The 27039-nt window shown below is 33.0% G+C and overlaps 2 protein-coding genes across 2 annotated transcripts in view; one reads left to right on the plus strand and one right to left on the minus strand.

Annotated features, from left to right (window-relative positions):
* Positions 1-13484, plus strand: part of LOC127734224 (U5 small nuclear ribonucleoprotein 200 kDa helicase-like) — a 45812-nt gene extending 32328 nt beyond the window's left edge. The window contains exons 33-44 of the mRNA XM_052243991.1: positions 196-450; positions 825-1027; positions 1701-1774; positions 2206-2282; positions 2862-3086; positions 4456-4543; positions 6823-6944; positions 7757-7900; positions 8894-9070; positions 9810-9970; positions 10292-10373; positions 12586-13484. Of these exons, the coding sequence (XP_052099951.1) occupies positions 196-450; positions 825-1027; positions 1701-1774; positions 2206-2282; positions 2862-3086; positions 4456-4543; positions 6823-6944; positions 7757-7900; positions 8894-9070; positions 9810-9970; positions 10292-10373; positions 12586-12831 (1854 nt within the window). The 3' untranslated portion in view covers positions 12832-13484. The remainder of the gene's footprint in view (positions 1-195; positions 451-824; positions 1028-1700; positions 1775-2205; positions 2283-2861; positions 3087-4455; positions 4544-6822; positions 6945-7756; positions 7901-8893; positions 9071-9809; positions 9971-10291; positions 10374-12585) is intronic.
* Positions 13485-15348: 1864 nt separating this feature from the next.
* On the minus strand, positions 15349-17673 carry LOC127734232 (fatty acid desaturase 6-like). Its single transcript, XM_052244005.1, has one exon. It carries the CDS (start codon positions 17584-17586, stop codon positions 16513-16515), a length of 1074 nt encoding a protein of 357 aa, XP_052099965.1. The 5' UTR covers positions 17587-17673; the 3' UTR covers positions 15349-16512.
* Between the last annotated feature and the right edge of the window lie 9366 nt (positions 17674-27039).

The following is a 27039-nucleotide window of genomic DNA, read 5'->3' on the forward strand; positions in this document are numbered from 1 at the left end:
TTTTGGGTATTGGGGAATCAACTTTTGTTTAAGTTTGTGAGGAGGTCAAACAGGCAAGACATATCTCTAGGTTAACAGTTTATTAACTTTAGTACTATTTTTTTCCTCTTGCTTGTTTTGTCACTTCAGCATACATTTATTTGTATTTTGAATGTAAATTTGATAAAACAAATATTTATTATATTTACTTTTAAGGGTTTCAACATAAGCCATAATCAGTCTAGAATTATAGCTATGGCCAAGCCAGCGTATCAAGCTATAGTAAGACATTCTCCGAGGAAACCAGTCATTTTGTTTGTCCCATCCAGAAAACAGACACGTCTAACAGCTGTAGATATACTGACATTTAGTGCTGCAGAAATGAACCCAGAAAGTGAAAGTGTACGAAGTAGATTCTTACATGTGAAGGAAGAGGATATACAACCTTTCTTGGAGAAAATCAATGACAAGGTATTTTGAATGAACACAGCGTTACAACGTGTGTGAATTGTTAATGAATGCTCCCAAAAATATTTTGTTATGGTCAACAAAGCGTCACCTAGAAACACATGATTAAAAAAGTGTGTGTAAAAGATCATATAGATCTTTCAACACTGACTCTGTGGACATGCCATATTTATATAACTGTCAAGAACAAAAGCTTTCAATTTTATTAATATTTGATTAGAAAGAGTTTGTTTAGTTCTTCTGGTTTTATTACTGTTGTTTCCTTATAAGTCAGTGAATACATCTTTTGGGAGGTTTTCAAGGTACAGTTTAAATTCTCAAAGAAACGAATATTTTAGGTGCTTTCATAAAAGTAAATATTGAGATTGTATTTTCAGACACTGAAAGAAACATTAAGTAATGGTGTAGGGTACCTCCATGAAGGTCTAGCAGACATTGAGAGGAAGGCTGTGGAACATTTATTCAGTAGTGGAGCCATTCAGGTTGTTGTTTCATCAAGGAATCTGTCTTGGGGAATGAATGTTGCTGCACATCTAGTAGTAGTCATGGATACACAATATTATGACGGGAAAACTCACTCGTACGTATACGGATTTATTAAAACCTGTTAACTACCTGATTTGGTAGTTGTATTTGTTGGAAGTAGTCCCAAAATATCTCATATATATAGTCATACTGCTTCATTAATATTTTGGACAATAAGCAACCAACAATCAGTCAATCTTTAAGTATAAAGATATCTAGATTTCTTCTGTCTGACAGTAGTTCCCTAGAAAGTGGATGTTCATTTCGTTTAAGAATTGTAAATACACAGCAAAATCAGATTTAGATAAGACAGTAAATTGAATACCTCATCATTGGAGAGTGCCATTATTCAGCATGTTAAAAAACCTTTTTGACAATTTTCTTTAGATTTCTGTCAATATGTGCACTTTTGCAATGCAAAGTTTCTTACCCTAACCAAACCAAGCTGTCCTTATTTACTTTGGCAGTCAAAGTTTTCTGATAATTTTCCCTATCAATTCACTTTCTTGGACCGGCCTAATTGATTTCTTTAGTTTACATTTCTGAACATGCATGAAATATTTGCCATTAGATAATAAGTAAACAGTCAACCAACCACTATATATTGATGCATATTTTTATACACCACAGTATAGTCTAAAATGGTATGTTAATGTGCACATGATTAAACTTTTAATCATTTTAATGACTGTCTATATGTAAACCAAAACTCTTTAATTTAATTATAGATATGAAGATTATCCAGTGACAGATGTATTACAGATGATTGGCAGAGCTAATAGACCAATGACAGACCAAGAAGGTAGGATCATCATTGTTGACCAAATTATGCATGTCACAGTATTTAATATGTTATTTCAAACAAAATAAAGCTATAACTATACATGAATGCATACTTTAACTTATACAAAAATTTAACTCATAGTTCTGATGCCTAAATGGTTTATGAATTTTACCAACCAAAAGCAACAGACTGTAAATTTGGAAAACAACAAAAATGATTTACTCAAAAACTTAGATCTGTTGTTTAAAGATTGTAGAAAAAACACACAGTATTTGATATTAAAATGGAATTATAATTTCATATGAGAATCTTCTAAATGGATTTCTTTTTTATAAAAGCATCCTACCAATGGCATTTTTTAACTTTTTCAACTCTTTTAAAAAAAAAAATTTGAAAAATTTAGATAACCATTACAATGTTTCTGTATTGATTAGTATTTTAAATTTTAGGGAGAGCAGTTATTCTTTGTCAGAATACAAAGAAAGAATTCTTCAAGAAGTTTTTGTATGAACCACTTCCAGTAGAGGTAAATATAGACTTTGATAATCAAATTTACGATTAATGCTATGTTTTTCCAATCAACTCAAAGATTGCTATTGTGGAAATTGTCAGTCAATGCCAACAAGAAGGAAATGATTTTGTTACATACATACAAATTTGTCCATCAAATTCAGACAGCCATCAATGTATTACACAAATTTTAAATAACTAAAATCTTATTCTTTCTATGATGTTATGGAAACATGAAAATCAGACTGGTAGAGTACAGTTCTTGTGATCTTCAATGTTCCACAAAATGTCGCAACCAAGAAAATGGAGTTCAATTCAAAAAATTGAAAACTGTCATTATCTTATGCCATACATTTAAAATAAAAAAAAAAACACTTTCACCATTTTATAGAAACTATCGTTTGTATTTAACACACATTTTTTGGGGATTTCTTTCTCCTTAAATAAATTAACGAAAATATTGTATATTTAAGGTTTTGAAAATCATGGTTTTACTCAGCCATAAAATCCAATGAAATTGATGTCCCTTAAATTGCAATACTATCACAGTACTAATCTTGACTACACTAAAGTAACAATCCCTATATGTTTGTAGAGTCATCTTGATCATTGTTTACATGATCACTTCAGTGCTGAAATAGTAACCAAGACAGTAGAAAATAAACAGGATGCCGTAGATTATCTTACATGGACATTTTTGTACAGAAGGATGACACAAAATCCAAATTATTACAATCTACAAGGAGTCTCACACAGTCATTTATCTGATCACATGTCAGAACTGGTGGAAAATACAATCAGTGACTTAGAACAGTCAAAGGTAAGTGTGTCCCAATCATTTATCTGATCACATGTCAGAACTGGTGGAAAATACAATCAGTGACTTGGAACAGTCAAAGGTAAGGGTGTCCCAGTCATTTATCTGATCACATGTCAGAACTGGTGGAAAATACAATCAGTGACTTGGAACAGTCAAAGGTAAGGGTGTCCCAGTCATTTATCTGATCACATGTCAGAACTGGTGGAAAATACAATCAGTGACTTGGAACAGTCAAAGGTAAGGGTGTCCCAGTCATTTATCTGATCACATGTCAGAACTGGTGGAAAATACAATCAGTAACTTGGAACAGCCAAAGGTAAGGGTGTCCCAGTCATTTACATAGCCACATGTCTGAGCTGGAGAAAATCCCTGGCATTGACCCTCAACAGTCAAAGATCAGGGGACAAGGGATGTTCTCAACATTTATGACTATTTCAGAAAAAAATTAACATTTGGGTCTTTGAAGGAACTTTTTCAGAAGCCCAACTGCCCATAGACTATATTTACCTAATACCCCACCACCAAAGAAATTGATATGCAAATGTCTTATAAGACATCCAGATAATTATTCCATGAACAAGTCTTTTAGGTCACATGTCAGAACTGGTAGAAATGACCATAAATGACTTGATACAGTCAAATGTCAAGTGAGGAGGGGTGGTCACACTAACATTTTTTCAAATACTTGTCTGAATTGGTAGAAAGTACCATCAACGATTTGAAACATTCATATGTAAGGGGTCTTATACATTTATTTATTAGATGGCTTATTTTAAGTGGTGGAATAACCATACTTAAGATGGAACACCAGATGTAATGGGTGTTATAAAATCCTATATGATCATGTATCTAAACTGGTAAAAAAAATATCAGCTCTGACCTCATTAAGTTGAATTATTTCAGATCTGGTTCACCGACTCGGATAAGGAAGATGCATTTAAAAAAATCATGTTCATACATTTAATTGTTACTTGTGAAAAGGGCATAATCATGATAAAAAAAATCTTCCCAAGGGACAGTTCACTTATCACGACGAAGAATGCTTTCTTCAAAAGTGACTCGCGATTATTTCATTGCTCAAACCAAGAAGTTCGGATTAATTTATGTGCTGAAAATATCCATTAATATTAACAAGAGTCCTTAGTAAGTTTTTAAAGTTTTTCTCTGTGCCATTTACAGCTAAACAACAAACAACAAACAAACTATTGTGTTTTAATGAAACAACTGCTGAATCTCTGTTGTGTTTAGAATATGGAATAAAGATCTTATCTCACTAGGCGTCATAAACAGGAAAATATCTGGTGGCTTTTACACATCACTCCATTTACACCAATGAAAATGTTTAAATTTAATCTGATGTGTATTTCAGTGTATCAGTATTGAAGATGAAATGGATGTGACACCACTCAATCTTGGTATGATTGCAGCTTACTACTACATCAACTATACTACCATAGGTAAGAGGATTATCTTATTTTTTTTTTTTTATTTTGCAATACCCATTATTTTCAGCTTTCCCAAATTTTTTCATATAGTGAACCTAATAGTTTTTTTTTCAATAAAATTAAGTTTGATCTTTTGATTACATTTGAATATTCTGCTCACTTTTTCCAAATGGACAGCAAGAGCAGTTGTCATCACTTTCATCATTCTTTTGCAGTGTTTTAGCCAGGATTTGAAAAGGGCAGGGTGCTAGTCAGAAAAAAAGGCAATTTTACGCGTAAATGTCATTGAAAAAAGGGCAATTATTTAAGCCTCATAATTTATTAGCATATGTCATAAAATGCATATGTACATAACATTACAAACAAAATACTCTATATAACTCAGGCACAATGGTAAAATCATGTTTCAGTTAAAATGGAGTAATAAAATTCAATACTTTTGGCACAATCTTCTCTGTTTGACTTTAAAAAACTTTGTTACAACATTGTCTAAAATTGAACAGAACATGTCATTATGACAGTTAATGTTGATATGTAGCAAGTTCTCAAGTGTTGATTGCTTGAGCCTATTTCTATGATCACATTTGATCAGCTTTACTTGAGAAAACACTCCCTCAACCTCAGCTGTGCTCAGTGGCAAAACTGCTGCCACACTCATAAGTTTCAAAATTTTTGGATAGAGCTCAGTCAATTGTTAGTTAAGTGACGTAAAAGATTTCAAAATGATAAAACTTTTTTTTCTAAAAATAATTTCCACTTACATAGTAAAGAACGATGTCAAAGTTTTATTTTGGCTAGTATTTTTTTTTGGTTTCATCTTTCAGGCGTCTATCTCGAGTCCGCATTATGAAAATAATGATTTAAAATTTATTTGGACTTAATTAAGTTCTCAGTTTAATTCTAATGACGAAATCGATCGATAGTCAAGGTAAACACTTTTTAGGCAAATTTTTATGCTAATTAGTTATAGGTGGCGCGTTACGCATTGTCAACAAGGAAGAAAAATGGCGACGAACATTTCAACAAATCTCATCCGAGAAACAGCAGAAAAAAGGCACAGGGTCACCAAAAAGGGCATGGGGGTCAATAAAAAAGGGAGGGTGCTGCGCCCTGTTCAAAATATGTAGCTAGAACACTGTTTTGAATTGTTGCAAGGGTCAAAGAAATACCTGATCTCCTTCCGTCTGTCTGACTATTCGTCCATCTGTCGGGTCTTGTAAGCTCTATCATAATTCTTGCCAGAATTTTATGAAATTTATATCATAGGTTTATACAAGTTATGTCTAGGACAAGTTTGAAAATCAGTGCCGATCAAGTATTTTTATGCCCCACCTACAATAGTAGAGGGGCATTATGTTTTCCGGTCTGTGTGTCCGTTCGTCCATCCGTCTGTCACGCTTCAGGTTAAAGTTTTTGGTCAAGGTGGTTTTTGATGAAGTTGAAGTCCAATCAATTTGAAACTTAGTACACATGTTCCCTATGATATGATCTTTCTAATTTTAATGCCAAATTAGAGTTTTGACCCCAATTTCACGGTAAACTGAACATAGAAAATGATAGTGCGAATGGGGCATCCGTGTACTATGGACACATTTTTGTTAAAAGAGATATGCCCCTTGCATATAGATATATATTCCATAGAAAATTGCATTGTAAGCTCTATCATGAGTACAATTTGGTTTCAGGGTTTATATGAGTCAGCTATACCGTGTGATGCATTTTCAGATTCATCACTCAACAACTTCCTGTTAACCGAAATATTTGGGCGGCAGTATCCTCAGTGAGCAGTAGCTCGCAGTTTCACTTGTTATGAAATCTATTTCAAACATTTTTATCAGTAATGTCTGGAATAAATTCGAAAATCAATGCAGATCAACTATTTTTAAAAGAGTTATGCTCCTTGGAAATATTTAAAACTATATAGAAAATAGCATTGTAAGCAATCTCGCACCTACATTTCTTGTCGAACTTTTATAAGCTTATATTAAAGGCTTATATCAGCAAGGTTCTTGGAAGAGTGATGAACAACTATTATGACAGGAGTTATTCCCCTTGGAAATAGAAATATATGGAAAATAACATTGTTTAGCGATCTTATGTCCACATTTCTTATAAGATGTTCATAAAAAGTTTAAAAGAACCAACAAAAAATTTAGTTATTGCCCTTGCACATATTAAATATTTACACTCCATAGATGTTGGAACTGAATTCTTTCATTTCATTTGTCACTAAAAAAAACAATAGATTCAATCTTTAGTAGTAATAATAATGATTTTAAATACTATTGTAGAGACCTTCAGTATGTCATTAAATGGCAAGACAAAGATCAAAGGATTACTAGAAATCATATCTAATGCAGCTGAGTATGAAGACATTCCTATCAGACATCATGAAGACAATATACTGAGACAGGTAAAATACAAAACAAATGTAGTTTGCATGATAAGTTGAAGTTTCAGAAAAAGGTGAAATCCTTGCAAGAGAATCAACGAAGTCAAATTCTATGATTCATTTATGCACAGGGATTTTGACAGTTTGACAAGTCAGAAATACGATTGAAGGCTTGATATTGATTTCAAAATTAAATGTTCCATTTCCTAGATTTTCATTTTTATAATATATAAACCATAAAGCAGGTTTTGAAGTATTTACTAATTGTTAGAAAAAATGCAAAATAAGGTTGTCTGATTCAAATAACTTTAAAGTTTGATTATTGACAATAACACAGTGTGGTAACGGAACTGTACGTTTTTTTTATTTTTTGGTCATTCGTGAGACTGTCGAGCAGGGCTCCTACATTCGAAAAAATAACAAGTTGCTAGATGGAAAGTTTGATGAACTCAAATGTTACCATATAAAGTTTCTCCTTCATGATTCATACATTATCAAATAATAAAAACGATATATGCAACCAAACGTTTTCCTTACAATGGTGGAGTTTTGAGTAAATGTATCAAATCTGGCACACAACAGAGACAAAAAATACCAAAAATATAGAAAACCAATCGTTGCTTCCAGACTTTTTCACATGCTCCTTTTCTGATATATAGTTTATAATGCGATATCTGTAGTAAAACTTTGATCTTAAAGACTTTCAACATCAAATTCAATCATGATAAGTAAAGCAGGCAAGACATCTCAGTGTGTGGACTCTTGTTTAATGTTACAGCTGGTAGCAAGACTGCATAACAAACCTAATAATATGATGATTTATATTGTTACAGCTTTCATCCAGACTACCTAACAAACCTAATAACCCTAAGTACAATGATCCACATCTAAAGACCAATCTCCTACTACAAGCACATCTATCTAGGATGCAGTTATCTGCAGAACTACAACAAGATACAGAGGATATTCTCAGCAAGGTGACAATCTATTTAGATTTCCTCAAATGTCAGTCAATCAACAATTCTGTTATTTACAAATATCAAGTTTGTTAAACATACTGCTATTATTTATTGGTCATGCAAAACAAATATTGAAATGGTGTATATTATATATATCTCCACTCGAGACAATTAATTTTTATGCCCCCGCCATAGCGGAGGGGGCATTAAGTTTTACCCTTGTCACTGTACGTCCCGAAGTTGGTTTCTGTTCTCTAACTTTAGTTTGCCTCAACCAAATGTTATGAAACTTGTACACAATGCTTGTTACCACAAAACTCAGATCAAGTACAAATTTGGGTAGTGTCACTTTTACCGTTCTTCAGTTATGTCACTTTATAATTTTATATGATATGCAAGCGGGGGCATCATCTGTGTCCCATGAATTTTGGTTGCGTCACTTTAACCGTTCTAGAGTTATACCCCTTTACAAATGGAAAAATTGCTGAATTTTTCGTTTCCGTTCTCTTACTTAAGTTAGCCTCAACCAAATGTTATGAAACTTATACACAATACTTATTACCACAAAACTCAGATCAAGTACAAATTTGGGTAGTGTCACTTTTACCGTTCTTCAGTTATGTCACTTTATAATTTTATATGATATGCAAGCGGGGGCATCATCTATGTCCCATGGACACATTCCCCATTTATTTTAATTTAAAACAGGCGGCTGGCAGAGCATATGCAATGTTTGAAATTTAACTTTTGATAGGGGAGAAATATTGTATTACACAAGATTCTGTGGTGGAATCTGTTTGTCTACTGATTTTAAAACAAACCATCTTTCTTTTCCACTGATCTGCAAAAAGATGTGTACGAACTTAGATCAAACTAACCACACGTTGATTATATTATGTTATATTGTAGTAAGTAATCTACAGGTCAGGGAAAGTATAAATCGACTAAGAATTAGAGAAACTGAAATTAAGATTATCAGACAGAAATGAAGAGTACATATTGTTTTTACAGGCTATTCGTTTAATCCAAGCCTGTGTAGATGTACTGAGTAGTAATGGATGGTTAACACCAGCTTTAGCTGCTATGGAACTGGCACAAATGGTTACCCAGGCTATGTGGGGTAAAGATTCATATCTGAAACAGTTACCACACTTTACCTCAGAAATCGTCAAAAAATGTCAGGACAAGGTATGTTAATATCTTTCATTAGAAATGTCTTTCATAGATATGAAGTTTGGATTATATTAACTGATTCGTTTGCAGCATTTTTTTATACTACAATGCTAAGAAAATAAATTACCTTTGTCACAGTTTTATAGTTGTGTTCGATTTAGTATTATAGTGCTACTTTGAGAGACGTATTCAAACTTTCAGTAGACTTTTTAAATATTTTTTTTTAGTTTTGCCAGTTTAGAATTTAATGCATTTGATATATGGATCTATGAAAACATAGAACATATATTTTTGATGTATTGATGTCTTATTTTGACAGGATGTAGAGAATATATGTGTTGTATCTATGTCTTATTTTAACAGGATGTAGAGAGTATGTTTGATGCATTAGTGTCTTATTTTAACAGGATGTAGAGAGTATGTTTGATGCATTAGTGTCTTATTTTAACAGGATGTAGAGAGTATGTTTGATGCATTAGTGTCTTATTTTAACAGGATGTAGAGATTATGTTTGATGCATTAGTGTCTTATTTTGACAGGGTGTAGAGAGTATTTTTGATGCATGGATTTATTATTTTGGCAGGGTGTAGAGAGTATTTTTGAAGCATTGATGTCTTGTTTTGAGAGGGTGTAGAGAGTATTTTTGATGTATTGATTTATTATTTTGGCAGGGCGTAGAGTTTTTATACGCCCGTTTACGGGACGTATTATGGTATACCGTTGTTTAATGTATTGATGTCTTATTTTTTAACAGGGTGTAGAGAGTATTTTTGATGTTATGGAGATGGAAGATGAAGAACGTAACAGCATGTTATCATTTTCTGAAGCCCAAATGGCTGATGTGGCCAGGTTCTGTAACAGATATCCTAACATAGAATTAACCTATGAAGTTCAAGATAAGGATAGCATCTCCAGGTCAGTTTTCATTTTAAGTTATACATATCCATAGATAAACTAAAATTTGTATAGTACATTCACAATACAACTGACATTTGAAGTTTAAGATAATGATAGCTTTACAAATAATTTACAGGTCTTGAAAATTCAATTCACAAATAAGAAAAGCTCATTCTAGTTTGAATTTGTATATTTGATGATGAATTTTGATTGATTGGTTGTTGATTGTCTAATGTTCAGCTAAAAATATTTCATCTATATCAAAGCAAATCCTAGAATTTAAGCTACTTCTAAGTGTTACAGAAATTTATGATTTATATTCTTTGTTTTTGTTAATAGTGGATCAGCTGTAAATGTACAGGTGACATTAGAAAGAGAAGATGAATTAGCTGGACCAGTTATTGCTCCTTTCTTCCCACAGGTAAGTGGACTAAATTGTGTTGTTTTAGAGGTTGATGGTACAAAATTTGGATGTCTGTTAATAAGCTCACATTACTAAAGTCATTTCTGTATTATAATTATTTTAACCATGACCTGCTCATTTGTGACAATGGTAATTGTAATTAATTTATCAGCATTTGAAAGTTTATTTACCCTGACAAAATTAGCCTTTTAATGCCTTTCCAGTTTTGGAAGGGTTATTGTTCATTGTCCCAATATTTTTTAAGATGATCCTTCTTCAGTATTAATCAGGTTAAGATAAAAATAACTGAAGTGTACTTTGTTGCAATAGAATGAACAATTTGTCTGTCAAGATGAACCCTGTCTTTTTTATGATTTTAAAGCATGGTTTTTATACGACTGCAAAACATTTTGGGGTCGTATAATGCTATCATGTCGTCGTCGTCCGAAGACATTTGGTTTCCAGACAATAACTTAAGTTTAAGTGTATGGATCTCTTTGAAATTTAACCAAAAGGAAGGTTGGGACTGTTTTTGGGGTGATGGTCCCAACCGTTTAGGAATAAGGGGCCAAAAAGGGGCCCAAAACAAGCATTTTTCTAGTATTAGGACAATAATTGTGTATAAGTATTTTGATTGCTCGGAAATTGTACCACAAGGTCCAATACCACAAGTCGAAAGTTGGGATTGATATTGGGGGTAATTGCCCAAACCATTCAGGAATTAGGGGCCAAAAAGGGTCTAAAACAAGCATTTTTATACGCCCGTTTACAGGACGTATTATGGTATACCTCTGTCTGTCCGTCCGTCTGTCCGTCGCCAACATGTCGGACATTAACTCAAAAATGCTTAAACCAATTTGCATGAAACTTTGGTGAATTGTTTATATCTATTGACGTGAGCTCCCTTTCGTTTTTTATAAAATTTAGATTTTACGTTTCCGAGTTATGGGGTTTTATTCATTAAAAAAAGGGGGATTTTCCAGTTTTCAGACAATAAGTCAAGAATGCTTTCACCAACTTGCAAGAAATTGTGGTGAATTGTTTATATCTATTGACATGAGCTCCCTATCGATTTTTATAAATTTTAGATTTTACGTTTCCTAGTTACAGGGTTTTATTCATAAAAAAAGGGGGGATTTTCCAGTTTTCGGACAAAAAATCAAAAATGCTTTCAGCAATTCTTATGAAATTTTGGTGAATTGTTTGTGCGTATTGATGTAAGCTCCCTTTAGAATTTTATAAATTTTACATTTTACATTTCTGAGTTATGGGGTTTTATTCATTAAAAAAAGGGGTGATTTTCCAGTTTTCGGACAATAACTCAAAAATGCTGTCACCAATTCTCATTGAAACTTTGGTGAATTGTTTATATCTATTGATGTAAGCTCCCTTTTTATTTTCATAAATTTCTAATATGATATTGAGAATTAATTGAACTTTGTTTATAGTCTGACAACAGATTTACTAAGTATTGCACAACAGCAAGAAATCTTTAATTGAATATAAATTCAATTCATATAACCAATTTCAAGTTCTTTGACTACATTTATTCAGAAACCTGTAATATGTCAAATATTTAATTACAATCCAAATTCAGACCTGAATCAAGCTTGAATATTGTGTCCATTTTTGCCCCAACTGTTCAGGGTTGGACCTCTGCGGGCGTATCTAGCTGCGCTCAGCGAAGCAGTTTATTCTAGTTTTCAGACAATAACTCGTGTTTAAGTGTATTGATGTCTCTTAAACTGTACGTCATTTTACAAAAAGAATGTCAAATGTTATTTTTGGGGGAAAAGAGGGGGGGGGGGAAGGTTAAAAAAAAATTTAGGGGGGTAAAAAAAAAAATTTTTTTGGAGAGGGACAATTTTTTATCCTCAAGACTTAAGAAAATAAAAAGAAAATTTCTTCAAATATTTTTTTTTGGAAAAGGGGGGGGGGGGGGGGTCAATTTAATTCTTTGTATATCAAATCATATAACCAATTTTAAGTTCTTTGACTACATTTATTCTGTGTCAGAAACCTATAATGTGTCAGATATTTAATTACAATCCAAATTCAGACCTGCATCAAGCTTGAATATTGTGTCCATTTTTGCCCTTACTGTTCAGGGTTGGACCTCTGCCGTCTTTCCAGCTGCGCTCACCGAAGCAGTTTATTTTATATTGTTTATGTATATTGATTTTGAATTTTGTTGAAAAATACAATATTACAAGTATTTATTCTTTTTCAGAAACGTGAAGAAGGTTGGTGGGTTGTTATTGGAGACAGCAAAAATAATTCTCTGTTATCTATCAAACGTTTGACATTACAACAGAAAGCCAAAATTAAGTTGGACTTTGTGGCACCCTCTCCTGGACATTATAACTATGTTATATACTATATGAGTGATGCCTACATGGGATGTGATCAGGAGTACAAATTCAGCATAGATGTCAAAGAGGGAGAAAGTGATGAGAGTGATAGTGACAGTGATTAAACTGAACAAAAATAAGACAACTTTTACGAATTTGGAGTGTGTCCTCCATGTTGGACACAAATGTCTAGGTCAACAGTGAAATTTAGACAAACTGATAAACCTGTAAATAATTGATAAGATTATCCTTTCAATGTCATTGACAGATGAATACCATTCTTAATCATGTTTATCTACTTCAAAAATTTCTAATATATAATGACAATGTGTGACCTTTAACATGTGTATCATCTTGATTATATTTATATAACTTGTCACATGGCCAAGATATGTAAATAATTTCACTGTGTGTATTGATCTGATTGTTGACAAATGTATTCAGATAATTTATTACACTTTTAATGACAATTGGTAAATATTGGGAATATGTCCAGATGTACGTATAACAGATTTATCTGTTGATTAAAAAATTGGGTTATTGAAAATTTAATACAATTATCTGTAAAGTCCATTGTAATTTTTTTTTTATTTTACACATGAAAATAAATTTGAAGTGTGTATATCATTTTTCATTCAAGATAATTGACTTTAAAATTTGTTTAGTGAGTAAAGTGAGAATAATGAAATATCACAAACATAGAAATTTCATCCAGTTAAATTATGTCTTTATAAGTAACATCTGGTCTATGTCTTTTGTTGAAATCATGAAAATGAAAGTACATTATTGTTTATGGTTGTTCTTTGGTTAGTAGTTATGTTAAGATGGTTTGTTATAAACATTTTTAAAATAATGAAAATCAATTGTCTCATGCAAGTATAATGATGAATTACATTTGGGGGGGGGGGGGGGGTCTGGTTGCAGTAGATAAATCAGTGAAATGTTAAGTACAGGTATAAAGTTCAATATCTTTTGACATTAAATTGTTTTTCAGTTGGTCACTAGGACTGGAATTTTCATTCAGCTGCATCTTATATTCATGTGCTGTATTGTTGCTTTATGTACATTGTAATAAATAATGAAAATCTGTTATAATGTGTTTGTTGTTTATGAAGTTTGATTCATCATTAACTCCATGTATATCTTACAGTTTATAATTCATCATTAACTCCATGTATATCTTACAGTTTATAAGTTGTAATAGGTTTTGATGTAAACTTAAAAATAGCTGTTTGGACTGACATTGGACTGAGTTTAAAATTACAATTGAAAATTCATTAACATACATAAAGATCAACAAAATATGATTGTTTTCTTGGCCACTCTGTCTCACTTTAAGATTCAACGAGTTCATATTGTCTCTAGTTAGAATGAACACGATTCTATTTTCCTTAATTATAATGAACAAGATTCTATTGTCCTGAATTATAATGAACAAGATTCTATTGTCTATAATTAGAATGAAAACATTTCTATTGCCTGTATATAATTGGGATCACCTGTCTATGGTTTGCTTACTATTGGAAAAATAAATGTACTTCAAGATTCGCATGAAGGGATCCCTTTAAGGATAAAAATCTAGGAAAATTTTTAGTTTGTCCTTGTGGTTAACTGTTTATGAATATATCAGAAGTTGGAAGAACCAATGTTCTAAACATCCATGTAAAAGTTTCAAACAAAACTACAGAAGAAAGATTCTTTTAAATATATACATGTTGGAACAAGAAAAAATTGTTGTGTGCTTTGGAAATTATCTACAAATACTAAGAAAGATGTATAATTTATCGTCTAGAATTGAACTTTCAACATCTAAAAACTTATATAGATGATGATACATGGATTTTTAACATCCAGTGGCAAATTTAGAGCATATTGAGGACAAGAACATGTTAATGCAATGTGAATTTGAAACTTATGTACTAAAACCACGTTATAACGATATACTGAGCAATGTTTTTTTCATGATAGTGCAACAGGTAATAGTCTGCAGGAAGACATGTTATACTACTCTGACACATTTTCAGACTCCCAACCAACCAGTCTGTGCTCTTTTTCCTTAATTCTGCATGCTACATGTAAGTAGAGAAACAGCAAATACTAATTTATCATTCTGGTTTTGACCCAGCAGGCAATTGATCACACACAACCTCCTGCACTCTTAGGCGAGCATGCTACCATGAGACCATTGAGGTAGTAAGAACACTTGTGATGCATGTTACTGAGTTTTACTGTGTGTATTGCTGTGTGTTTGTTTATTCTACATTGGCTAGAGGTATAGGGGGAGGGTTGAGATCTCACAAAACATGTTTAACCCCACCACATTTTTGCGCTTGTCCCAAGTCAGGAGCCTCTAGCCTTTGTAAGTCTTGTATGTTTTTTAATTTTAGTTCATTTATATGTTTTGGAGTTTAGTGTGACATCCATTTTCAATGAATAGTACACATTTTTGTTTAGGGGCCAGCTGAAGCCTGCCTCCAGGTGCGGGATTTTCTCGCTGTGTTGAAGACCCATTGGTGGCCTTCAGCTGTTTTCTGCTCTTTGGTCGGGTTGTTGTCTCTTTGACACTTTCCCCATTTCCATTCTCAATTTTTTTTCTTCAGAATAAGATGACAACAATATCAATTTCAATTCAATAAAATACGTTTGAAATTTCTATTGTTTTATTCATTGAAAAATTATAAACTTTAACAAAATATCAAAACATGCAACACTGATTATCAAACAAACAAACAAACAACCATATAAATAAAAGAGACTAATCCAGTAAGTTTCATTTCATAAAGATAACCAGCAAAACTGCAAGGTCAATTTAAGTCAACAGAGTGGAAAGTCATTTCTAAAAATTCATAAAATTCATAAAATATACAACCCAAAGTATGTATGTACAGCTGAATTTCTCTCAGGAAATATAATCAGAGGTATATATAGTAATTTTGCTACAGTATATTTTAAATTTTTTTAGATTTGTGTTTGTGAATAATAGAATCATTTAATGTCAAGATGGACATCCCTATTGAAACATAACTTCTTCATAACCATTTAATACATGAAATAAGTCTGAAAATAGAATCATAACAAAGATGAAATAAAAACAAAGCAAAAACAAACATTGAATACAATGTATATGATAAATATATCAACATGTATAGATATATATGAAATTGACTTCAAAAAGGTATTTGCATTTTTTGGCTGGCAATTTTAATCAAGAGTGAAACAAAATTATATTTATATATATATGTTATTTGACCTGCTATGGATTTCAATGTTCCTATTACATGTAAATGACCTTACAGCTACCCGTACACAAGAGGATTAATTGTTAAAAATACAAAATGGTTTAAGCAGCTCTATCAACACCTACTGTAACACATAAAATGCTAAACCTGAACTGCTTGTAATAGACATTTAAGGAAATACACTACTAGCCTGATTTATGAAAATGTCTGTGGACAAGTTTGCATTATACACTGTCATGACTGTTATTAGTCTGGTTGACATTTAACTACCGGTAATATATCTTCTTTAAACCATTTAAAATTATAACAATGTGTAATCGCAACTAGTCCATCAACAAAAGGTTTTAAAATTGTCATGCATGTATAATATTCTAATTCATTTTATTATGTGTTATTATAGACATTTAGACATTTAGACATAACTTGAATACTGACCTTAAAAGTAAATAAAATTTTACATAATGCCATGGTAAACAATTTCAAAACATTGATAAAAAGGAAGATAAAAGCAACTCTTAATACAAAATTTAACATTATAATATAATTCTGTAAATAAATAATTGTTGATCATTGAATCCCTACAAAATGACTAATGGGTGGGGCATTCACCATTAGTTCATTGTATTGTTCTATGAACATCCACATTCTGTTCATGTAAGTATCTTCATAGTATGAAAGACCATTTTCTTTGATGAATTTAGAAACCAGTGGCTTGATCTTTAGGCACATGTTGTCCGATAACTTTGGAAAGAGGTGGTGTTCTATGTGGCAACTTACTATTGCATGTCCAAATGTATAATCTAAGACTGGATTCCGTGGAAGGTTGAGTACACCAGTGGACATCTGATAAATCCTCTTTGGACGACTTTTGGGCGAGTACATTGCTAATCCAATGTGCTGGAAAATGTTGACATGTATATAAGGTATAGCTAGAATTGCCCTGTAAGTAAGTGTGCACAAAACTGCTCCCCAGAATGTGAATCCAGATATATTCATTAAAAGATACAAGTTAATTGCAAGTCCGAGAGGCATCAGTATTAGATATTTCAGTAGACTTTTCCATTTTCCCCATATGTCTCTTAGTACAATAGGTATAGTCACAACAGGTAAAAACAAAGGTCCTACAAACATATATAAGTAGCTTGGTAAAAATGGTGCTTTCCATGTGCTAGAATCTCCTAATCCAATGATGTTAGTGTGTGGATGGTGAACCTTAATGTGGATATCATATCCAAGATCCCCAGAAAATGAGCCACACACATCAGAAACGAAATAGACAAGAAATGTGCCTAGAGCTTTGCTACTGCAAAGTGCACCGTGCTGAACTAAATGTGCAGTTTTAATTGCTATAGTTGAATGGCAGCATCCAAGAACAAACACTCCTAAAGCAACGGTTTGTATATTGCTAGATTTCATTAAGAAAAGAGCAACAAACACAAGTCCAAAACTCAGGAATAGAATCATCCAGTCCACTCCATGCCGGTCCCACCAACTGCTGCTTTCTACAAGCCGGGTTACTTGTTGGTTTAACTCAGCAAAATTAGGAAGTTCTTTTAACGATACATAATCATAAACATTTTTCTCGTCTTTTTCTTCGATTACTTTGACTTCCTTACTAGCTTTGGGTCTACTTTTAGACATTATGTAGCAATGGCATGGACTCTCCTTGACAGTTGTAATAAATTAAGGTACAGCTGATACATCAATTAATTTTTAGTCATGTGATGACGGTTGATAACAACAGACATATAACCTATCACCGAAAAATGAACTAATGTAAACCGCTATAGAACGGACGTTCGAGAAATTTAACTTGATTCGTATCTTTGATTTAAACCTTTTGATATAATTATTCAAATAATATCATGTGTCATGTCTCTATTTGGATCATTCTAGTCTTATAACATGTATCAGAGACATATAATACAACACAAGGGTTTCAAATTGGAAATAGAATATGTTTAATGTTTAATATCTTTCAGTTTATAGCAAATACATACTACATTATATTATGATATAGTATTTTGGATGCTTTACTTTCTGTATCTAAGTTTTATCTTCTTTTATCTTCGGGTTGTAGCATACATTTGCTGTTCATATGTTTGGATTTTGATCAGTATGTTAATGACGATTTGCATCCCGCAGTATATGAAGGAAGAACACAACATTTGCTAACGCATATTGCAGATCTAACATTATTGGGATAAATTTCAGACGTATTTATAAAGTATGGTGTTGGCCTTGTAAACCATATAGGTTATCCGATGTAGACCGTCTGTCGTAAAGTTGTCATATATTTAGACGTATATAATAAAATTGATATTGATGTGAATGCATGGTATGTAAAACTTCGTAAAATATCATCCATTACGACAGACGAAAGACAGCTAATCTGCAATGTATACAATCTACCTGCCACTAAACATCATGCACTGTGTTATAATCCTACATAATGTCGAAATGAAACGCATCACTCGACTAACGAAAGCTATATTTTTATAAAGCCTAATTGGTGGAGTGGTCTAGGAAGCTCGGCACAGTGCAGGTGATGTTGCTACTATGTAACAGAAGCAGAAGCTCGAATCCCGCAGGGGTCTCGATGGCCGAATGCTCTAATCACTACTATATCACTAGCTCGTCAACACTTAGGTTGTGAGTTTTAAGTCCTAGATAACAATATGTTATCAAATAGAGAAAGTCTGTCGTAATGTTGTCACATATTTAGACGTTGATATATATATGTTACGGACAATTTATAAATTTAGGCCGTATTTTGTAAAAATTCTAAATTTTCATGCAATTTATAAAATGCCTAATCTTGACAGGCATTATATAAAACAGGAACATAGATATACTGTTCCCAGTATAAAATGACAAAAACACCCAGGCAGTAATGCTGTAAAATGACTGACATTATCAAAATCAATATCAACAAATTGTCCGTTCGGAGGCAAGTAATTTGTGGAAAAATTATATAATTGAGATAATGATGGAACGACATGTTGCCTTTAAACACTCTCCTTTCATGAAGCATTAGATTTAATGTCCTTATTCAAAAAGGATGCGAATTTCTACATGCGCAAACGGATTCCTTTCTCTGTTGGATTGACGAAGTCCCTATTTCCATACCCAAGTCAATCTTTAGGATCGAAAATCTTTTGTACAAAATTTCACATGCATTAACAGATCACCATATAAGACCGAGTTTGTTTTTTATCCAAATAAATTTTGTATTTGATTATCTTCATATTCACTGCATCAGGAGATTCGTTGCTCTTTTCAATCTGGTGAAGATCTGCTTCAGCCTCTTGAATGCTCTGATATGCAAATGATGTGAGTCAACCTCATCATGCTAGTGTTACTTTAAATATTTGGGAACACAGGAAATAGTATACACTGGCTATAAAGACAATAGCAAGTTTATTGTCCACGGAGCAAAGGCGATAATAAACTTGCTATTGTCCTGAATAGCTAGTAAATAAGTGCTTAATTCAACAGAAATTATACGAGAAAATGTTTGCTTCCACTAAATAGTTTTTGAAACTATTTACCGGTAAATTGTCTTTTAGGGGAAAATGCTTGCTTTTAGTGAATAGTTCTTACTCAGTAAATAGTTTTTGAAGCTATTAACCGGTAAATATATATATATATATATATATATATATATATATATATATATATAAATTTTAGATATTTCGGATAACTAATATCCTTCATCAGTAAGATGTAAAATGAATCTTATCTTGACATGTGGTAGTCAAACTGAAATAAAAATCTTGAATGCTATACAAATTATCAATAATCAATACGCATGGATTTTTTTTTATCAATATTGATGTTTGGGAGGAGGAATAAATTTCTTAAAACTGTAAGAGTCCAAAACGGAAGCCTGAGTTACTGGAAACAAGTGGTGGTAGGGAAAATGAGTGACACATTCTATGTTTTTTCATTTATGCCCTCTTGGGAAACTGTCCTAAGCTTTCGTATCCAAAACCTTTCCGGAGCAAGTCTGTCGGCCCTTGACCAACCCTCGTTGTGGTCTATGATAGTGATGGTAAGATTTTTGAGATCAGCTTGGGCGTGCCCAGGTGATCTCAAATGACGACTTACGGGGAGGTCGGGCTTGCAGGTGTAGTCACTTCGATGAGCATTCATGCGTTTGTTGAATGGCTGTTCTGTCTCGCCAACATACTGCATGCCACATCGACACTGAAGAAGGTATATATATACAACATTCTAGGTTTTGCAAGTTACATTGCAAAATAAAGTGTACACAGATCCGGTGGAGTGGTAAGTAAATGTTTAAGTATTCAGTATTTGTTGGCAAGTCAGACATCGTCTGTTACCACACGACTTGCACCATCCTGAATTTGAACAGCTTTTATTAGAGGAGACATCAGCTCTCACAAATAAGTCTTTCAGACTTGCTGGTCTCCGAAAAGCTAAGACAGGAGGTTTGGGAAAGATCTTGGATAATTTAGGGTGCTTGGCAATAGTTTGCCAATTGGTATGGATCAAATGTGAAAGGTTAGTAAAGGCGGGATTGTATGTTAAAACAAATGGATCTATTTTGCTGCGCCTCTTCTGTTTATATTGTAATAGGTCATTGCGGCTATTATCTGAGTAAAGCGGATTTGCTCCTCTGAGGAGGCTGTCACTAAACGGTTACAGGAACTTCGCGGATTTTTTACCAAACGAGGTTATAAGAAACGAGACATAGATAAGAGATTTGCACGTGCTAACAATAATAGCCGCAATGACCTATTACAATACAACATACTGCTTCTGTTTGTATTGTAATAGGTCATTGCGGCTATTATCTGAGTAAAGCGGATTTGCTCCTCTGAGGAGGCTGTCAGTTACAGGAACTTCGCGGATTTTTGACCAAACGAGGTTATAAGAAACCGGACATTATCATAGATAAGGGATTTGCACGTTCTAACAATAATAAATTTTTTGGTCTTTTGAAAAATGCTGTTTGTGCTGTATTTAGACTCCTTTACCAAGAATAAAATTGAGAATGGAAATGGGGAATGTGTCAAAGAGACAACAACCCGACCATAGAACAGACAACAGCAGAAGGTCACCAACAGGTCTTCAATGCAGCGAGAAATTCCCGCACCCGGAGGCGTCCTTCAGCTGGCCCCTAAACAAATATATATACTAGTTCAGTGATAATGAACGCCATACTAAACTCCAAATTGTACACAAGAAACTAAAATTAAAAATAATACAAGACTAACAAAGGCTAGAGGCTCCTGACTTGGGACGGCGCAAAAATGCGGCGGGGTTAAACATGTTTATGAGATCTCAACCCTCCCCCTATACCTCTAGCCAATGTAGAAAAGTAAACGCATAACAATACGCACATTAAAATTCAGTTCAAGAGAAGTCCGAGTCTGATGTCAGAAGATGTTACCAAAGAAAATAAACAAAATGACAATAATACATAAATAACAACAGACTACTAGCAGTTAACATGCCAGCTCCAGACTTCAATTAAACTGATTGAAAGATTATGTCTTCATCATATGAATATCAGGCACAATCCTTCCCGTTAGGGGTTTAGTATCATACCATCATAACATATATGAGAAGAACATAACCCGTGTCATGCCAACAACTGGTTTTTAAATAAATGTGTTTAGTGCCGATGCAAAGACCCTATAAGTGAATCAATATTAACGCCAAAATATGCAATCTTTAATGACCTGACAACAGTATCGTAACTATATCCCTTCTTAATAAGTCTATTTAAAGGTTTTGTTAGCTTCAGAGGTGAATACTGACATTTTTGTGCTTTATAAAGAATATTTCCATAAAAAATTGGATGTGAAATACCTGAACGTATAAGAAGTCTGCATGTTGAGCTATATTTACGAATGATGTCCTTATACCGATGATAAAATTTAGTAAATGTTTTGACTAGTTTGTGATATCGAAAACCCTGGTGTAATAATTTTTCAGGAATACATAAATTTATCTCGTTAAAATCTAAAACATTGTTACATACACGAGCGAATCGTACAAGTTGAGATATATAAACACCGTAAGATGGTGACAAGGGAACGTCACCATCTAAAAATGGATAATTAACGATAGGAAATGAAAAATCATCTCTTTTATCATATATTTTAGTATTAAGCTTTCCATTGATGATATAGATATCAAGATCGAGGAAAGGGCAGTGGTCATTGTTAGTATTAGCTTTATTTAAAGTAAGTTCAACAGGATAAATTTCTTTAGTATACATACTGAAGTCGTCATTATTGAGAGCCAAAATATCATCCAAATATCTAAAAGTATTATTAAACTGGTGTATCAGATCTTGTTTCGATGGGTCTTTGCTGATTTTTGTCATAAATTGTAACTCATAGCAATACAAAAAAGGTCCGCAATAAGTGGTGCACAGTTAGTCCCCATTGGAATTCCGATAACCTGACGATATACGGAATCTCCAAAGCGAACAAAAATGTTATCTAGTAAAAATTCAAGGGCATATATAGTATCAAAGCATGTCCAATTGACATAGTTTTTTTGTTTATTGCTACTAAAAAATGACCTAAAAGAGTTGCATGCACACGTATAAAAAAGCGGTTTTTATCCGTGGCAACGCAATCATAGGTTTGAACGTTGTTTTCAATTTAGACTTGTTTATATTTTTTCGTTTGGGCTTGTATTATATTTGCCTTCAGGTTTATATGATCCGTTTATCCTATTTCGACTCTTCAAAGTTCAAGAGTCTATCCTAAATTGAGGTAAATTATATGGCCTTCCAAATACCGTTTCGATTTCTAACATCACTGAAGAGACATTAATTGTCGAAATCCGGATATGGTGTACTAATTTTTGCACCTCATGTTTGCGGTATACCATCTTTTCCGCAAGTTTATTGTTTTCTGTTTGGTATTAAATTAATAGTTAAGATCCATTTTGTTACATCTGGTGATCCGTTTATTTGGCAATCGCCAATTGCAGTCAGCAGGGTTTAAGAACCTCCGTTGTTCGACCTGCTAGTCAAATGCGTTTTGTTAAAAAATACTTTTTCACTTTTTAGGTCTTTTGGAAAATGTTGTTTGTGCTGTATTTAGACGCCTCTACTAAGAAAACTGTTTTGCATGGACACGTATAAAAATTGCGGTTTTTATCCAACGCAATCATAGGTTTGAACGTTGTTTTCAATTTAGACTTGTTTTAAGGAGTTTATTCCTCCTCCCAAACATCAATATTGAAAAAATTTACCTGCGTATTGATTATTGATAATTTGTATAGCGATAAAGATTATTATTTCAGTTCGACTACCACATGTCAAGATACGATTCATTTTACATCTTACTGATGAAGGATATTAGTTATCCGAAATATCTAACATTTGTTCATGATTTTATTATTTTTTAGTGATGTACCCTTTTAGACTTGTTATATATCACATTTTGTAGTGTACTGTATCATAATTATATGATCCATCGCCCCGTAAGATTTATCGTTGGCTATTATTCAGTCATTTTATTTTACAAGGTCTAAACTATGACGGTCAGTTTAACTGTTTTATTGTATAAATTTCAAGATTGTTATACTAGTAGTTTAATCAAAGGAGATTGATATGATTCATTTGACATCCATGATCATAATCATACTGATGAAGGATATCTGTTATCCGAAATATTTATAAATAATTACATTTATAGTTTTCTTTTTTTGTTATTGGTGTTGTTTTGTACACTTTTTAGGCGTTTTTTTATATATATATACATATATATAATATATATACTATATGTATATATATATAGACCACTCTACCAAGAAATTTGTTCCGCATGCACACGTATAAAAATTGCGGTTTTTATCCAACGAAATCATAGGTTTGAAAGTTGTTTTCAATTTAGACTTGTTTATATTTTTTCGTTTGGGCTTGTATTATATTTGCCTTCTGGTTTATATGATCCGTTCAACCTATTTTAACTCTTTCAAAATTCAAGAGTCTATCCTAAATTGAGGTAAATTATATGGCCTTCCAAATACCGTTTCGATTTCTAACATCACGGAAGAGACATTTATTGTCGAAATCCGGATATGGTGTACAAATTTATGCACCTCATGTTTGCGGTATACCTTCTTTTCCACAAGTTTATTGTTTTCTGTTTGGTAATGAATTAATAATAAGATCTATTTTGTTACATCTGGTGATCCGTTTATTTGGCAATCGCCAATGGTAGTCAGCAGGGTTTAAGAACATCAGTTGTTCGACCTGCTAGTCAAATGCGTTTTGTTAAAATATACTTTTTCACTCATTTGGTCTTTTGGAAAATGTTGTTTGTGCTGTATTTAGACGCCTCTACCAAGAAATTTGTTTTGCATGTACACGTATAAAAATTGCGGTTTTTATCCAACGCAATCATAGGTTTGAACGTTGTTTTCAATTTAGACTTGTATATATATATATACATACAACTCGTCTTAACACCAACCCAACAATGTTAGATCTGTAAATTTGCTTTCGCCAATTTTTTGTTCTTCACTCGCCGGGATTTGAACTCATGCTACTGAGATATCGTGACGCCAAATCGCCTGCACTGTATCCGACGCGCTAGACCACACGACCACATAGGCTTCACTATATTAAAGCTTTCGGTGGCCGGGTGTTACCTTTCCTTGTCAGTTTTAATCTAGCGTCGTAATACAGGACATGATATATAAGGCATGAAGATCGAATTGTAACAGATCAGCTGAAATATCTATTGTAAAGGATCCTACAAATTTATGCAAGATACAGTCACAGAAATAATTATATTTATAAGTACGACTGAACCAGTGACAACTCTACAACAGATTTATCCATCGGATCACCAGCAGTGATGGTGATACATGGCTGTGTACATTCTGTATATACAACTCGTCTAAACATCAACCCAACACTGTTAGATCTGTAAATTTGCTTTCGCAAATTATTTGTTCTTCCCTCGCCGGGATTCGAACTCATGCTACTGAGATATCGTGACACCAAATCGCCTGCACTGTATCCGACGCGCTAGACTACACGACCACCTAGGCTTTACTATAATAAAGCTTTCGGTGGCCGGGGTTACCTTTCCTCGTCAGTTTTAATCTAGCGTCGTAATACAGGACATGATATATATGGCATGAAGATGGAATTGTTACAGATCAGCTGAAATGTCTATTGTAAAGGATCCTAGCTACAAATTAATGCAAGATACAGTCACAGAAATAATTATATTTATAAGTACGTCTGAACCAGTGACAACTCTACAACAGATTTATCCATCGGATCACCAGCAGTGATGGTGATACATGGCTGTGTACATTCTGTATATACAACTCGTCTAAACATCAACCCAACAATGTTAGATCTGCTTTCGCAAATTTTTTGTTCTTCCCTCGCCGGGATTCGAACTCATGCTTCTGAGATATCGTGACACCAAATCACGATATCTGTATCCGACGCGCTAGACCACACGACCACCTAGGCTTCACTATAATAAAGCTTTCGGTGGCCGGGTGTTACCTTTCCTCGTCAGTTAAAATCTAGCGTCGTAATACAGTACATGATATATAAGGCATGAAGATGGAATTGTTACAGATCAGCTGAAATATCTATTGTAAAGGATCCTACAAATTAATGCAAGATATATACATACAATTATAGACAAATATTTAAGTTTTTACGAAATTGTTCGGAAAAGACTATATATATATATATATATATATATATACAAGTCTTAATTGAAAACAACGTTCAAACCTATAATTGCGTTGGATAAAAACCGCAATTTTTATACGTGTGCATGCAAAACAAATTTCTTAGTAGAGTGGTCTAAATACAGCACAAACAACATTTTCCAAAAGACCAAAAAAAGTGAAAAAGTATATTTTAACAAAACGCATTTGACTAGCAGGTCGAACAACGGATGTTCTAAAACCCTGCTGACTGCCATGGCGATTGCCAAATAAACGGATCACCAGATATAAAAATGGATCATAATTATTAATTTAATACCAAACAGAAAACAATAAACTTGCGGAAAAGATGGTATACCGCAAACATGAGGTTCAAAAATTAGTACACCATATCCGGATTTCGACAATTAATGTCTCTTCAGTGATGTAAGGAATCGAAACGGTATTTGGAAGGCCATATAATTTACCTCAATTTGGGATTGACTCACTCTTATATATATATATATATATATATATATATTTGCGAAAGCAAATTTACAGATCTAACATTGTTGGGTAATGTTTAGACGAGTTATATATATATATATATATAAAAGTCTAAATTAAAAACAACGTTCAAACCTATGATTGCGTTGGATAAAAACCGCATTTTTTATACGTGTGCATGTAAAACAAATTTCTTGGTAGAGGGGTCTAAATACAGCAAAAACAACAATTTCCAAAAGACCAAAAAAAGTGAAAAAGTCTATTTTAACAAAACGCATTTGACTAACAGGTCGAACAACTGATGTTCTTAAACCCTGCTGACTGCCATTGGCGATTGCCAAATAAATTGATCACCAGATCTAAGAAAATAGATCTTAATATCAATTTAATGACAAACAGAAAACAATAAACTTGTGGAAAAGATGGTATGCCACAAACATGGGGTGCAAAAATTTGTACACCATATCCGGATTTCGACAATTAATGTCTCTTCAGTGATGTTAGGGATCGAAACGGTATTTGGAAGGCCATATAATTTACCTCAATTTGGGAAAGACTCTTTAATTTTAAAGAGTCGAAATAGGATGAACGAATCATATAAACCCGAAGGAAAATATAATACAAGCCCAAACGAAAAAATATACAAAAGTCTAAATTGAAAACAACGTTCAAACCTATGATTGCGTTGGATAAAAACCGCAATTTTTATACTTGTGCATGTAAAACAAATTTCTTGGTATATATATATATATAGTCTTTTCCGAACAATTTCGTAAAAACTTAAATATTTGTCTATAATTGTATAAGAAAATACATCATTTGTGTGCTGTTTTCGAAAACCCATGGTTTTTTTTTGGTTTTTTCGAACGTTACGTATTTTACAGAAAAAGGTATTGACAGAGCTGAAAGTGA

This window comes from Mytilus californianus, unplaced genomic scaffold, assembly GCF_021869535.1.
Source record: "Mytilus californianus isolate M0D057914Y unplaced genomic scaffold, xbMytCali1.0.p SCAF_3, whole genome shotgun sequence".
NCBI classification, from domain to species: Eukaryota; Metazoa; Mollusca; class Bivalvia; order Mytilida; family Mytilidae; genus Mytilus; species Mytilus californianus.